At 40.7% G+C, this 13,839-nt stretch overlaps 1 protein-coding gene across 1 annotated transcript in view; it reads right to left on the reverse strand.

Annotated features, from left to right (window-relative positions):
* Nucleotides 1-12,775: 12,775 nt before the first annotated feature.
* The window catches only part of CGA (glycoprotein hormones, alpha polypeptide), a 49,973-nt gene continuing 48,909 nt past the window's right edge, over nt 12,776-13,839 (reverse strand). Inside the window, exon 4 of the mRNA XM_086925236.1 lies at nt 12,776-12,938. Within this exon, the coding sequence (XP_086781362.1) occupies nt 12,861-12,938 (78 nt within the window). The 3' untranslated portion in view covers nt 12,776-12,860. The remainder of the gene's footprint in view (nt 12,939-13,839) is intronic.

The following is a 13,839-nucleotide window of genomic DNA, read 5'->3' on the forward strand; positions in this document are numbered from 1 at the left end:
ATGCTCATGCCCCAAGATGTACAAAGCAGTACAAAACATATGGTGCAATTAAGGATTTTACAGCACTTGCATGCCGTAGCTAAGGATGACAAACCTATCCAGTAGCACGCAATATTCACGAAAGCCATGCGGGGTAATACTTATGATCTGGGGTACTTTGTTATTGATTCAGTCCCGAGCAATGTGAGGGGAGGAAACAGAGAAAAGTTGCGTAGATTGGAATCTCGATATATCATCATGTTGAACAGTAAAATACCAAATGGTCTGAATTCAGATGAAGAACTTTACATACATTTATAACTGCATCAGATAAGGTTTCTATGAAGTTGTTCTTGTTATTTCTCAGCCCAGTATAAGTGTTTCATGCCGCAACTGCAGAGGTCTTATCTGCAGCTCACAAATGTTTTATATTCACCAACACTTGGGTATTGCTATGAGCATAATTTGCACATTATTTTGCAACAGGTTAAGTGTAGGTCAGTTTTGTAACTACTTAATTTTACTATGTTTGTAAGTGTCTTTCCAGAGAGCAATTAGAGGCAGGGTGAGTGTGGCCTGCATTATTTCATATAACATGCTATTCCATCAAGTTTGAATGATTTGGACACTTGTCTAAAGTACAGCTGTCAGTAGCTCCTATGTCTCTCCATCAAACACAGTTGTAGAGCCCCAATGGGGCTGACTTGTGTGGTAGAGGACACTATGCATATATGTGTGTGTGTGTCTATATATATATATATATATATATATATATATATATATATATATATATATATATATATATATATATATATATATATATATATATATGGGGCCTCTGGACCATTAAGGATGCAAACAAAACAATGCTGGTCTCAGCGATGGAAAGGTTTTAAAATTTAGACAAATATATGTAAGTCTATCAGAAATGCCCAAAGCATAGCTCTCTTGAAATCAGATTGAAGCAGAGTGATTGTGGTACCTTGTATGGTGTAAATTCATGATAACATGTGTAATTGTTTAATAGATTGCAATGTATTATTCTTTGATATTCTTAGATATGCAATACAATATGTAAAGGATTTATCACACTGCCTTCTGAGATATCTAACAACGATATGGAATTTTAGGAATGCCATGTTATTAATTTTGCACTCTGCACTTTATGGTATTTTGTTTTATTGTATTTTATGTTACTGTATTTTAGTACAGTGAGTAGCTTAATGATTTATTTACCTTTTACACATTGAATGAATTGTATTTGTTGCATATAGTATTTCTTCGGTGTGTACACTAAGTTGAGTAGTCCCAAGTAATATTTAAGGGCAAAGAACAAGGTGGTAGTGACCACCGAAACGCGTCGTCCTGGGTCAGCTTCTGCCATGAAATAAATAAGTTTTCTGAATTCCATGTTGCCAGTGCCTGCTTTGGAAGAAGAAAGGACAGGAACGCCATTGATATATATATATGTATATATACATATTTATATATATATATGTATATGTATATACACACACACATATATATATATATATATATAAATATATATATGTGTGTGTGTTTATGAAATGGAAAAATAGACGTGCAGGTACTCTGTACCAGAGTACCTGCCTGTTTCTGAGAAGTGCTGGTACTCTCCAATTAAAAGATTTACTTCTCTCTTGAGAAGTGCCGGTACTCTCCCACTCAGGTGACACAAATCAGAGCTCTGCTGAAGCGCTTCGTAAACAAGCTGGACATTTACATTTTTGCCCTTGGATATTCCTCTATCAGAGAAATTAACTGATTTAATGGAAAGTGGAGCACATGCAGCGATGGACCACATAAAACAAATATTTAAACCAATATGCAAAATATGGGTTCTTTGAAACACTAAAAGGAAAATTAAAACTAAAACCACTTTCCCATGTGTGCTACAACGAATAGTTTCCATAATATTGCAACCATTGGCAAACCCAATAAGCCTAGCTCCGGCAAGCTGGGTTGGTTTTATTTTTTAATTTTTGTTGCAAGCATATGCTTAAAAAATGCCATCACCTTAACGAGGCCTCCCTATTCTTGCATTTAAAGAAATCATTCACTGATGTGGCTGTTTTATTAGTGTTTTTTTTATAGCAAGCCATTCAATTAAGTTACACATTTTGGTTTTCTTCAGAAAAGAGAGAGAGGAATAAATCACCGCCTACCTAAGCACTCAATCGCAGGCAGCTACAATATTACAATGTCACTTTATAACTGCAAGGTGGAAAATAAATCACAATTTAACTGGACCCCTGAAATGCAGGCACAAAAGCAAGTATTTGAAGTTATTATAAAAAATAAAATGGAAAAGTGCACTTTGAAACAGCTCTGACACTGAAAAGAAAGGCACTGTTTTATGTAGAAATGAACTACATACACATGCTTTGTGCAGTCACTCAAAGTGAAGGGAGCCAGTTGGTAAATGGGTTGACCAACAGCCCCATGCTGTATGCTATGGTGGGCAGAAGCAAAGTGTGAATGCCAATTAAATAAACCAATAGATAAAGTGCACGGACCCCCCCCCTGCCCCCCTCTGTTTATGTATATCAACTATGCATTTTATTGTACAAATAGTACGGTGAGGCAGCTAAGGCTGTCTCAAAACCTCAAAGGCCAGACCTAAACAAAAGTGTCTGTGTATTGAAGCAGCACCTTGATACACTGTCATAATTTAGAAAAGTTCAAACGACAACCAGGCACCTAGTTTCAGGGAGGTGTTTTGGGTGTGACACCCCCTCAAATAAATGCAAACGTGAGTTGATAGTTGGGTCTATGGGCCCTGAGTCAAGTCTGATATCTCTGTTTCCAAGTGTCAACTTTATTTATTTAAGTTGCTCAGTTACTTAAAAACCTTGCAATAAGGTTTAAAGGACAATAAAGGCATACCTTTCCATCAGTTTAAAAGAATGTAACAGCTTACAAAAGATGCTTTCAGTGATGGTGAGCAGGTTTAAAAGACTAAAATTAGTCTACAACATCTGCTAATGTGATGACAGGTCGGATAATACGAACTAGTTATCAACATAATGACAGACAAACTTGAGGGGGGCCGTGTGCAAGGTACATGGAGGGCCTCCCAATCCAGATTTAATCAGGAGCTCTCAGGCCAGAGTACTTTGCTGAGGGGGCCCCCTACAACTCGGGTTTCCCGCACCACAGGAGTTGTGGGGGCCTGTGTTACGCCACTGCATAATGACTTGCCTTTACCAGAACATTGGGGGCGAAAGGATCTTTAGAGCCCTTTAGAACTGGGGTACCCATAGATTTAAAAATATTTGGCATCTTACAGCAAAACGTAATGGCCGTGAAGAGCAGGATAAAAAAGTATAAAACAAAAATCTTGTCCTTTAAAAAATAAGCAAGATCACTACAAGCTGTAAGAATGATGAGAAAGATCTAATAGAACCAACAATGTCGGGCGAGGAGCAGCAGTACACTAGAATACAGGTTGGGGAAATTCGACCTGTTAGGCCGCCCTTTCCGGTAGTGTGTGAGATGATAGTACTGTTGGGCCATTAGCCACTTGTGTGTTCGAGTAGATTGGTTGCACCGCCCCCCACACCCCACTGTCAGTGGATTACGGCAGAGTGGTGCTGGGGTCCGACTATGTGGCTTACAATGTGATCGTCACATAAGTCTGCTATCACTGGGTCAGTTTTTTCCTCATGAGCCAAGAATGAAAGACAGAATAGTGACCTTTCATGAAAACAAGAGACAGAGAGAAAGAGAGAAAAACTGAGAGTGACACCCATTGGTGGGTTGAATTCAAAAGTGTGAATCTAGGTTACCCGGAAAACTGCTTAACTGCTTGTCCAAATTGTGCGGTCCTAGGCACATATTTTATCACAGAGCCTCCTTTTTCTTTATCTTTAATATCACATATGTGCTCTCTTTTAAAAACTTGAATTGAAGATGTGCTCTGTACAAGCACCTCTTATATTTGATTAATTAGACTGTAATCTTGCTCCATCTATAACAAGAATCTAGGAGGGTTTACATGACGACTGACTTGCCTCTCAGTTCACTAATGGCATTGTTGTGGGGGAGAGCTAGTGAGCCATGAATGTTTCTAAATGTTTCACTTCATATATAATATGTATATTATAAATGTCCGTCTATGCAGCGAAAAATTCTGATGTACTAAGGTGAAACACATCTGCATGTTAAAGAAATACACTTTCTTGGATTTTGAAGAGATTGTATCATATTTTTAAATTATGTTTGTTGCATGATATACATGCCAAACATTTTCATGGCTCGCCTTGGTCATAGATCTTAGAGCCAACCCAGACTTGTGGCTCGTCTTGCCCTCTTTATTTGTCTGCATGCCCTCATCTAGTTGTGTAGAGGGCTTAGAACAAGGGGCCATTAGTCACTTGAAAAAATGATTTGTAAAAGGCAAGGGCTCCTTAACACATGCACCTATTTGACAACTCTACAGTCAAGGCTTCTGGTAGCAGAGCCAAAGAAGAGCAAATGCAATGAAAATACATTTAATATAAATTAGTGATCCCGAGACAGGGACTCCTGGCCATTGTTGTCTACATGACCATAGACATGAGTGCTCAGGGTGAACTAGTTGAGGTAGGCTCCGCCGACCTCGCCCTAGCAGAAACCCTACGCATCCACAAAACAGAGCAGGTGGAAGAGCCTTCTCCTACATCGCAGCCAAAGCCTGAAACGAGCTCCTGGTCAGCATCAGATGCTCCCCTACTCTGCACACCTTCAAGGAGAGCCTCAAGACCTGGCTTTTCAGCTGACTCGGAGCTGCACCCCCCACCCCCAACACCTTGAGACCCTCACGGGTGAGTAGATTGTACTACCAGGCGCAGGTGAGACAAGCTGGGGCAGAGCTTCAACTGCAGTGTTTGGGGTGTGATGCACCTCAAATTCATCCTTGTTTTGGTAGATGGGTCTGGGAGCAATAGGTTGAGTCTGCTATGTTGTTTTTTCACATCACATTTCATTAAGATCTTTAAACCTGGCCATTTTTTTGATTCGTTCTAAAATATACATAGTGACCAGTTAACCAAAATAGTAGTAAATATGCACTCACAGAAGTACTCTTTGTTTGTATCCAACTTTACTACTTTGTGGAATTCACAAACATTGGCAGTAGTAGGCTTGGAAAGTTGTGCCAGTCTCGGGTTTCCAAGCATCCTACTGGCAATCAAATGCACCAACATAGTCTAACCAGTGGCAGTCGCTTGGGGTATCATTCCAGCTCATCGTTTTTCCCTTACTGTGCCACTCTAGGGAGAGGCCCACCTAATGACCATATTCCTCACAGAAACAGTCCATCCTGAACCTTAGTCATCACAGCCCTCCACACTGCAGCCCATTACTTTTTTAGTTGGAAAATATGGGATTCACATCCCTCGATTCTCGCTGACTAAGCTACGCCCCTGAAGACAACTTCTTTCTTCTCTCTGTCCTAGTTGAATGCGCTCTCACCTTTTGGCACTGGCAGTCAACCACACTCCTTCACTTTTCAGTCACATCTTTCTCCTCAGTGGCTTAATTTGTATGTGCATTATTTCTAAATTAATTTGCATAAATGTAGTTGGCTTGTGTATATTTGAATGCTTGTGTAGTAGATGGATATGTATTTAGTTGCTGATGAGCTCGTGTGAGCTCGCGATTATTACTGGCTTGGGGCTCGTGTTGAGCTCGTGTGTTATTGTGTTCTTTTAAATACATGTGTGTGTTCTGGGCTCGTGCGTCACTCAGTGACTGCAGTTGCTGAAGCGGACTCCGGGCTGAGAGCACACATTATTTGTGGGTGAACTTCTTGAAGAATAAACCTCTTCTTCTTCGAACAAGAAACTGTAGACAGTCTCATTTATTACAGATTGGCGACGATTGGGATCCTCGTTCACCCACCAACCCACGCTAGATTTTTTTTTCTCCTTTTTGAACAGTAAAAAGTTTGTTAACAAGCTGGCATATTTCACCTTCCCTACGTCTGTAGCATTGATTTCTTAAGTGTCGGATTACGGTAGGATTAATGCATTAATGTTGCTGCTTGTTTAACTTGACTTTAAAAATAACTTTTTACTCGAGAGTCTAAACTGAGCGTTTTTGATGGATCGATCGCTCTACTCTCCTTCACGTGTTGCTCTCCTTTTTCATTATTCAAAGAAATTTCAGATTAAGAAAATCTTTGATGAGTTTTGACTTTGTTATTATATAAAACATTATTCAACGTTCTCTTACCAGCTCGCTCAAGTCAGTTCAGGCTGTGGATTCTGTGACGTCGTCGCTAAGAATTCTGGGAGCGTCTGGTGAATCCTGGGACAAAACGTTTGACGTTACACGAAGCGTATGATGTTTGACGCTGAGACGCTCCATCTCCTGCGAGTCTCAGTGTCACTTCGCTGAGAAAAACCACATTTCGTGGTTTACAGAGCTGCTTCGTCTGGGAAGCATTATCGGAGCCTGTAACTATTTCGCTGAAGCCGTTTCCATTACCGGAGTCTACAATTTCTTCACCGGAGTAGTTTCCTCAACAGAGATTGTTAATTATTTTTTTTTGGGCAGTTTTTAATTATTTATTTTCCTTGGTCTTCTGTTCGTTCTGCAAACACTGAAGGTAACTTTTGGTTTTCCTTTCTTCAAGACATTTATTTGACTATTTGGAGCTTTAACTGTTTCAAGCTTTCAGTTGGCACTGGTTATTTTTTTTTATCTGTGTAAAAAGAATCTACCATGTCTTCTATTAAGGAGATTACACAACCACCACCATTTCTGGATAAACCTGGTAAACCAAACCTCTTATGGCGGAATGGTTAGTTTTATTTCAGAATCATTTAGTAGCCATTGATGCCGTGGATTATTCCCCACCTCGCAAATTTGCATTATTACTTGGCAGTTTAGGTCTGGCAGACCAACGTATTTTTAATAGTCTTACACCTATTCCTCCTCCTGTAGGTCAATCTGGTGACAGACAGTGGAATGTGTATCGCTAAGCTTTAGCTAGACTTAAGAAACAATTTGATGAGTCTCCAAATATTATGCTTGAAAGACATAATTTTTACAAAAGGAAACAAAAAGATGATGAGAAAATAGAGGAATATGTGGCTGCTTTAAGGGTTTTGGCTATTTCTTGCGACTTTGGTCCCCTCTTAGATAATTACATTAGGGACCCGTTAGTGTTTAACTGTGCGTCTTCTAAAATTAAAGAAAGAATTCTTAGCTGTAAAACCCCTTCTTTATCTGAGGTGATTGACCTAGCTTTAAGCATAGAAAGATCTGTGTTATCCACTAAAGCAATGTCTTCGAATTCCAATTCCAAGATCAATTTAGTGTCAGAAGAGACTGAGGAGAATGGTTTGTATGCTGTGGTTAACAAAGATAAATTGAAAAGTTTTCAGAACAAAGGTCAACATTTTTGTTTTAGATGTGGATCAAAGTTCCATATAGGTAATTTTAAAGGCTGTCCAGCTTTGGGGAAACATTGCTCTGTTTGTAAAAGAGTGGGTCATTTTCAAAAAGTATGTAGATTTCAAAAGAAAAGTGTTAAAATTAACAATGTGGATTGGAGCGATTGTTCTGAATCTATGGACAATCTACTTTTATCATTGGACTTGGATGAAGAGGAAATCAAAGGTCCTTTATGTGCAGCAGTTATTGGTGGAGTGGAACTACAGGTGATGGCGGATTCGGGATCACCCATCACAATTCTTCGAGATTCTACTTTCTTTGAAAAGTGGGGAAAAGATGTCAAGCTTTCTGAATCTGATGTGAACCCTAAAGCCTTTGGGGAAAAGGATATTGATATGTTGGGGTTCTTTGTGGGTTCTGTGGAAGTTTTGGAAAGGTCCATATGTACGAAAATATATGTGGCAATAAAGGGTAAAAACATTGAGGGGTGGAAGGATCTTGCCAGAATGGGACTATATTTGGTTCCAGGGGATAAAAATCCAATTAGAGTTAGAGATGTTCCTATTTGCAATGTTGAAGAAATGATGTTGGATTGTGTAGATCTGGTTAAAGAATTTAAAAAGGTCTTTAACAATAAGGTGGGTCTAGTGAAAGGTGTGGAACATAAAATCAGACTTCTTCCAAATGCTTCACCCATAGTTCACAAAGTTTGTAATGTTCCTCTTAGTGTAAGATCTGAATTGAAAAAAATGTTAGATGATTTGTGTGAACAAAAGATTATTCAGCCTACAGAATCATCTCAATGGGTCACCCCGATTGTCATCGCACGAAAAAAGAATAACGAGATTAGGTTGTGTGCAGACCTCAGGGGTTTAAACAAGAACATCAAGGTGGATTGTCACCCTCTGCCTAAGATTCAGGAATTATTGGCAAATCTGGGGGGTGCAAAATGGTTCTCTTTAATAGACCTAAAATCCGCATACCATCAGGTCCCGTTGAGCAAAGAATCTCAGGAGTTGACCACTTTTGTCACTCCGTTTGGGGCGTTCAAGTTTTTAAGACTCCCCTTCGGTTTGGCATCAGCGGCCAGTGTGTTCCAGAGGCTGATGGATACTATTTTTAAAGATTTGAAGGGGGTCCAAGCTTATCTGGATGATATTCTAATTTTTGCTGATAGTCTGGATGAGCACAATGTGTTATTGAGAAAAGTTCTGTCTTTGTTGAGGGAGCGTGGGATGACAATCAGGGAAGATAAGTGTAAATTTGGGGTTCTGGAACTTGAGTATCTTTGACACACTGTTTCCCAGGTTGGTAGTAAACCAAAATGTTCTGTACTCAAAGCATTGAAAGATGCGAAAGCTCCTGTGGACAAGGATTCTCTGTGCTCTTTTTTAGGGCTGGCGGAATATTACGCCAGGTTTATGAGTAACTATGCACAGGTGGTGGAACCTCTCAGGGTGTTGTTAAAAAAGGGCCAAAGCTTTGTATGGTCTAATGATTTGGAAGGAGTTTTTGAAAAGGTGAAAGAGTTGATTATAGCTGCTCACCCTTTACATGCATTTCGTGATGATTGTGTCTCTACGATTGCGGTGGATGCAAGTATGAGTGGTTTAGGTGCAGTGTTAAGTCAGGAGGTGCATGGGGTTGAGAAGACAGTGGCTTTTGCTTCAAGGTCTTTAAACAGCGGCGGCTCGTGGAGGGAGTTACGGTGGGGCAGGAGGGTGGGGAGGGGGAGGGGCAGGGTGGAGGTTGCTAAAAACCGGCATATGGATAATTGCAGGTAAGTAAACAATTTAATTAATAAAACGAATTTCGTAGTGCGCCTTGCATCGCAAAATGCAATGCAGTGCGAGCTACGAAATTCGTTTTATTAATTAAATTGTTTACTTACCTGCAATTATCCATATGCCGGTTTTTAGCAACCTCCACCCTGCCCCTCCCCCTCCCCACCCTCCTGCCCCACCGTAACTCCCTCCACGAGCCGTCGCTGTCTTTAAAGGAATATGAGAAACGTTATAGCACCATAGAGCGGGAGGCCTTGGCTTGTGTGTGGGCAGCACAGAAATTTAAAATGTATGTTTGGGGCAGAAGGTTTATTATGTTGTCAGATCATAAGCCTCTCTCTTTCATTTTTAGTAAAGTGTCTGGGAGTAATAATTTGTCTCCTAGGTTGACTAGACTAGTGTCAAAGCTTCAGGAGTACAATTTTGATTTAAGACATATTTCTGGAGGAAGAAATTTCAGGGCGGATTGTCTATCTAGGATGTCTTTGGAGAAGGATGAAATTTATGATTTGTTGGATGATGACGTGGAATGTGTAACCTGGGTGGACGTTTCTGATGAACTTAAGCTTTCAGTCTCGGAAGATGCTTGGTTAAGTGCAAGTAAAAAGGATGTGACATTGACCAAGGCTTTGGAATTCGCGTCTGGGAGTTGGCTGGATGGGAGAAACTTGTCGGGTGATCTGAGGTCTATGTCTGAAGTGGCGGAGGAATTGTCGGTAAATGGTAATGTTCTGCTACGCGGGGACAAGGTTGTTCCGCCTGCTGAATTAAGAAAGGAGATTATCAGGTTGGCTCATGTGGGTCACCTGGGTGTTTCTAAGACATGTTTGAGGATTAAGCCGTATTACTGGTGGCCTGGGTTGGATGCACAAGTGAGATCTGTTGTGGATAATTGTGAAGAGTGTTTGCTGTCGGACAAACACTGGAAGTTACCTAGTGTACCATTACATCCCACTGTGTTCCCTGATGCTGCTTGGGAAAAAGTTGGTTTGGATTTCTCCGGGCCTTACAGTATTTTGCCAGATAGTATGAAGTTCCTGATTTTGGCGGTGGACTACTTTTCGAAATGGATATATTTCAAGTTTGTGGACGCTCCTAATTCGGATAACACAATATTGTTTTTGAGGAAACTTTTCAGGTTGGAGGGGTCTCTGAAATTTTTGGTGACGGACAATGGAACCCATTTTGTTTCAGAGAAAATGTGTTCGTTCTTGAAGTCTCAAGATGTTAAACATCTTAGGGTGGCGCTCTATTCCCCGGCTTCTAATGGTTTGGTGGAGGGGGATAATAAAGTAATGAAAGAGGGTATCCAAACGGCTGTGGCTTCAGGTTTGGAGGTAGGAACTTTTGTTGAGGAGAAAGTTTGGAATTATAACACGTCTCCGCATTGTACTACTGGAGTTACCCCATTTGAGTTACTTAGGGGCAGGAAGGTTCATTCGTCTCTATTCCCTTCTTGGTTGGATAATAAATGTTCAGGAAAAGGGGTGAAAAGCGAAGATGGAAAATTTATGGAAGTGGTTAGACAGAAACAAGAGATTATGAAAAATAATTTTGACGGGAAAATGTCCCCGATGACTCAAGGTTTGGTGGTCGGGGATTGGGTGATGATTAAAAAACCATTTAGGGTTTCGAAAGGGAACTCTGGGGCATATTATCAAGGGGGTTTATCTCCGCTTTTTTGGCTTTAAAAGCCAAGAAAGCGGAGATAAAATTATCTCCCTATTACCAAGCTGTCGCTAACACCAGTTAGTGACAGCTAATAGGAGATAGCGACCATCTTGGGCCCCGTTTTGCATGTCAGTGATATTTATCACTAATGACATGCAAAGTGGGCGTGCCAAGATGTTAGCGACTGGAAACAGTCCCTAACATCGCTATCTCCTATTACCAACTTTTGGAGATATTCGCGCTAAGGGCGAATATCTCCAAAAGCTAACACCTGCCCTGAGCAGTTCTTAGCCATGTTATCCAATGGGAGGTGGATAACATGGCTAAGAGCATTTGCTCGATAATGCATGAATATCGCTGACTTTCCAGCGATATTCATGCATAGCGGCCGTTTTTTATCGCATTTGCGATAAACCTTGATAATAGCAAGGTTTATCTGCGATAAAAATCGCCGATGTGCGGCAATAATTTTTGTCTCTAAACAAGTTAGAGACAAAAATTATCGCTAGTTGTTGGTAATATGCCCCTCTGTTTTTTCTAAACCTGTACAAGTGATCAAAACAAGTAAAGGGGCTGTTTTCTTGGGTGAGAAGGGTTGGTGGAATGTCAGACAACTTGTTAAGATGTCTGAAAGTCAAACGTTGGTGGTTAATAGGCATAAGGACAGTGGGGTCGAGCATAACTGTGGCTGGTCTCACTGGTTACCTAATTCTGGTGGGCGTAATGTGAACTCTGCTGTCCCTGATGCCTCAAATTCCTTCACCTCGCTTTCTGCTTCTGCTTCTCTCATTCAACCTTCTACTTCTACCTCTTTGAGTAGAAATGGTAGGGTTTTAAAAGTCCCTGTTAGATTTAATGATTTTGTTAGATATTAGGTTTGATATTTTTTTTTTCTTTTTCTTTTTTCTTTTTCTTCTTTCTTTTTGTTTTGGTGTTTTCTGATAAGGGGGAAGGTGATGTAGTAGATGGATATGTATTTAGTTGCTGATGAGCTCGTGTGAGCTCGTGATTATTCCTGGCTTGGGGCTCGTGTTGAGCTCGTGTGTTATTGTGTTCTTTTAAATACATGTGTGTGTTCTGGGCTCGTGGGTCACTCGGTGACTGCAGTTGCTGAAGCGGACTCCGGGCTGAGAGCACACGTTATTTGTGGGTGAACTTCTTGAAGAATAAACCTCTTCTTCTTCGAACAAGAAACTGTGGACAGTCTCATTTATTACAGCTTGGGAGAATGATCAGCACGAGGAGTCAGATACTTTCCACGATTTTATGGGGTAAGCATGGCAGAGCAAAATTGATTATTTCTTGCTGACCATAAATTTGCATAAAGGATGCTTGTACCTCATTGTTACAACCATGGCGTGGCATAAGGGACACCAGTGGAAGCTCTCTTAGCGAGCAGGCAGCTTTTAGGCCTTAATCTAGCAATACTACAAAAAAAGTTAATATGATGGTGCCATTACGTCAAAATCTAAAAAGAAACAGCTAGTCTTCTGAAAGTAGTGCCATGAAGCCAACTAGGCATCGAGGCACTTTGGAAACTAGTGCCTTACTTTCTAGTGCTGTGACATCATAATCTTCAGGTTCTCTCGTTTTCATGGTGACAGAACCTCCCCAGTTCCTTGCAGTGTCCGTCCAGAGTATGGCAAATGTTACATTATCACATATGTAACGTTGTGCATTCAAATTAGTTTAGAGAACTCTGGCCAAGTACATCTAGAAAATGTACACATAGAAGGTGTTCTCTTCATATCCACACCAGTGGTTCACTCTTACGAGACAAACACCTTTACATTCATGAAACGTATGCCTGCAGTAAACAAACCAGCCCTTTTGTTGTAATGCAAAATGGTTTATTTCAGGTTAAAAAGAAAATGTCTAAGATTTCGTATACCTGAAGAAAATAGGAAAAATGCATCATACACAATGCCTTGATTTCAAACTCCAAGACTGAGAACAATCTTGCTTTTAAAACAGACATTAATATATTCCAGTTTGTTTGCTGTGGTCAAGTCTTCTGAGTGTTTAGGATTTGTGGTAGTAGCAGGTGCTGCAGTGACAATCCGTGTGGTTCTCAATATTCATCCGATCTAAGTGAGAGACCTGGAAGAGAAAGAGACCAAATTATTGCCAGCACATTACTAAAATATGCTGTCAGCTGTGAACAATTGAAGTAAAATGCACCATTAGCTGGTGTCCAACCAATAACATTCGTGAATAATGACTCACTATAGAAAAAATAGCAAGAAGGCAAATGAGCACATATTTTTATTTCCCCTTTTTATACAGAAATACATTAATGACAAATATATTACCATTGTTGCATTAGATTGCATAGTTTATAGAATTACACCACAATTGAAAGATTATAATCCTTTATAAATACAAGTATAGATTTTGACGAAAATGCTACACAACCTTGTGTGCGTCCATTTTGTTCAGCAGAATGCTACATTACTATTTCCATCTAATAGGCACAAACTCTGAAACAGAGAGGGTGGTGGGGGAAAAGATGGCGGCCGGTCTGTGAGTCCGGTCGGGAGCTCCGTGCTGACCTCTTAAAAAAACTATGGCGCGTTCATCTTTCAGACCCGAGAAAATGCGAGCATCTTAGCCTCATCTTTCGGTAAGCTATCGGCGCACCGGTCAACTGAGATCTTGCCTAAAAATGCACCAAATCTCCATCTGCTAACACGCTTGTCTGACTTTAAACTTTGGCAGCCTTTCTCCACTGATTTTACTATTTCCGCGCTCGCACTCGGACTCGAGCTCGGACTCTAGTCAGCCTCACCACGTCTCATCGCGTTAAAAACGCACTTTACAAATCGGATTTTTCTCTTTCCGCCCTCCTACCCCCAGCTCTCACGGACATGATTATTGGGTCCGGGGGTTGCCGTGCAGAGACGCTGCTTTCCTTACCTGTTTCACGTGAGAACCGGGCGCCGCAGCTGCAGCCGAGCTCTGTGTTCCTGTCTCTCCTCAGCCGGTGGGAGGCGGCCTCTGA

This window comes from Lissotriton vulgaris, chromosome 6 (genome assembly GCF_964263255.1).
Source record: "Lissotriton vulgaris chromosome 6, aLisVul1.2, whole genome shotgun sequence".
Lineage (NCBI taxonomy): Eukaryota > Metazoa > Chordata > Amphibia > Caudata > Salamandridae > Lissotriton > Lissotriton vulgaris.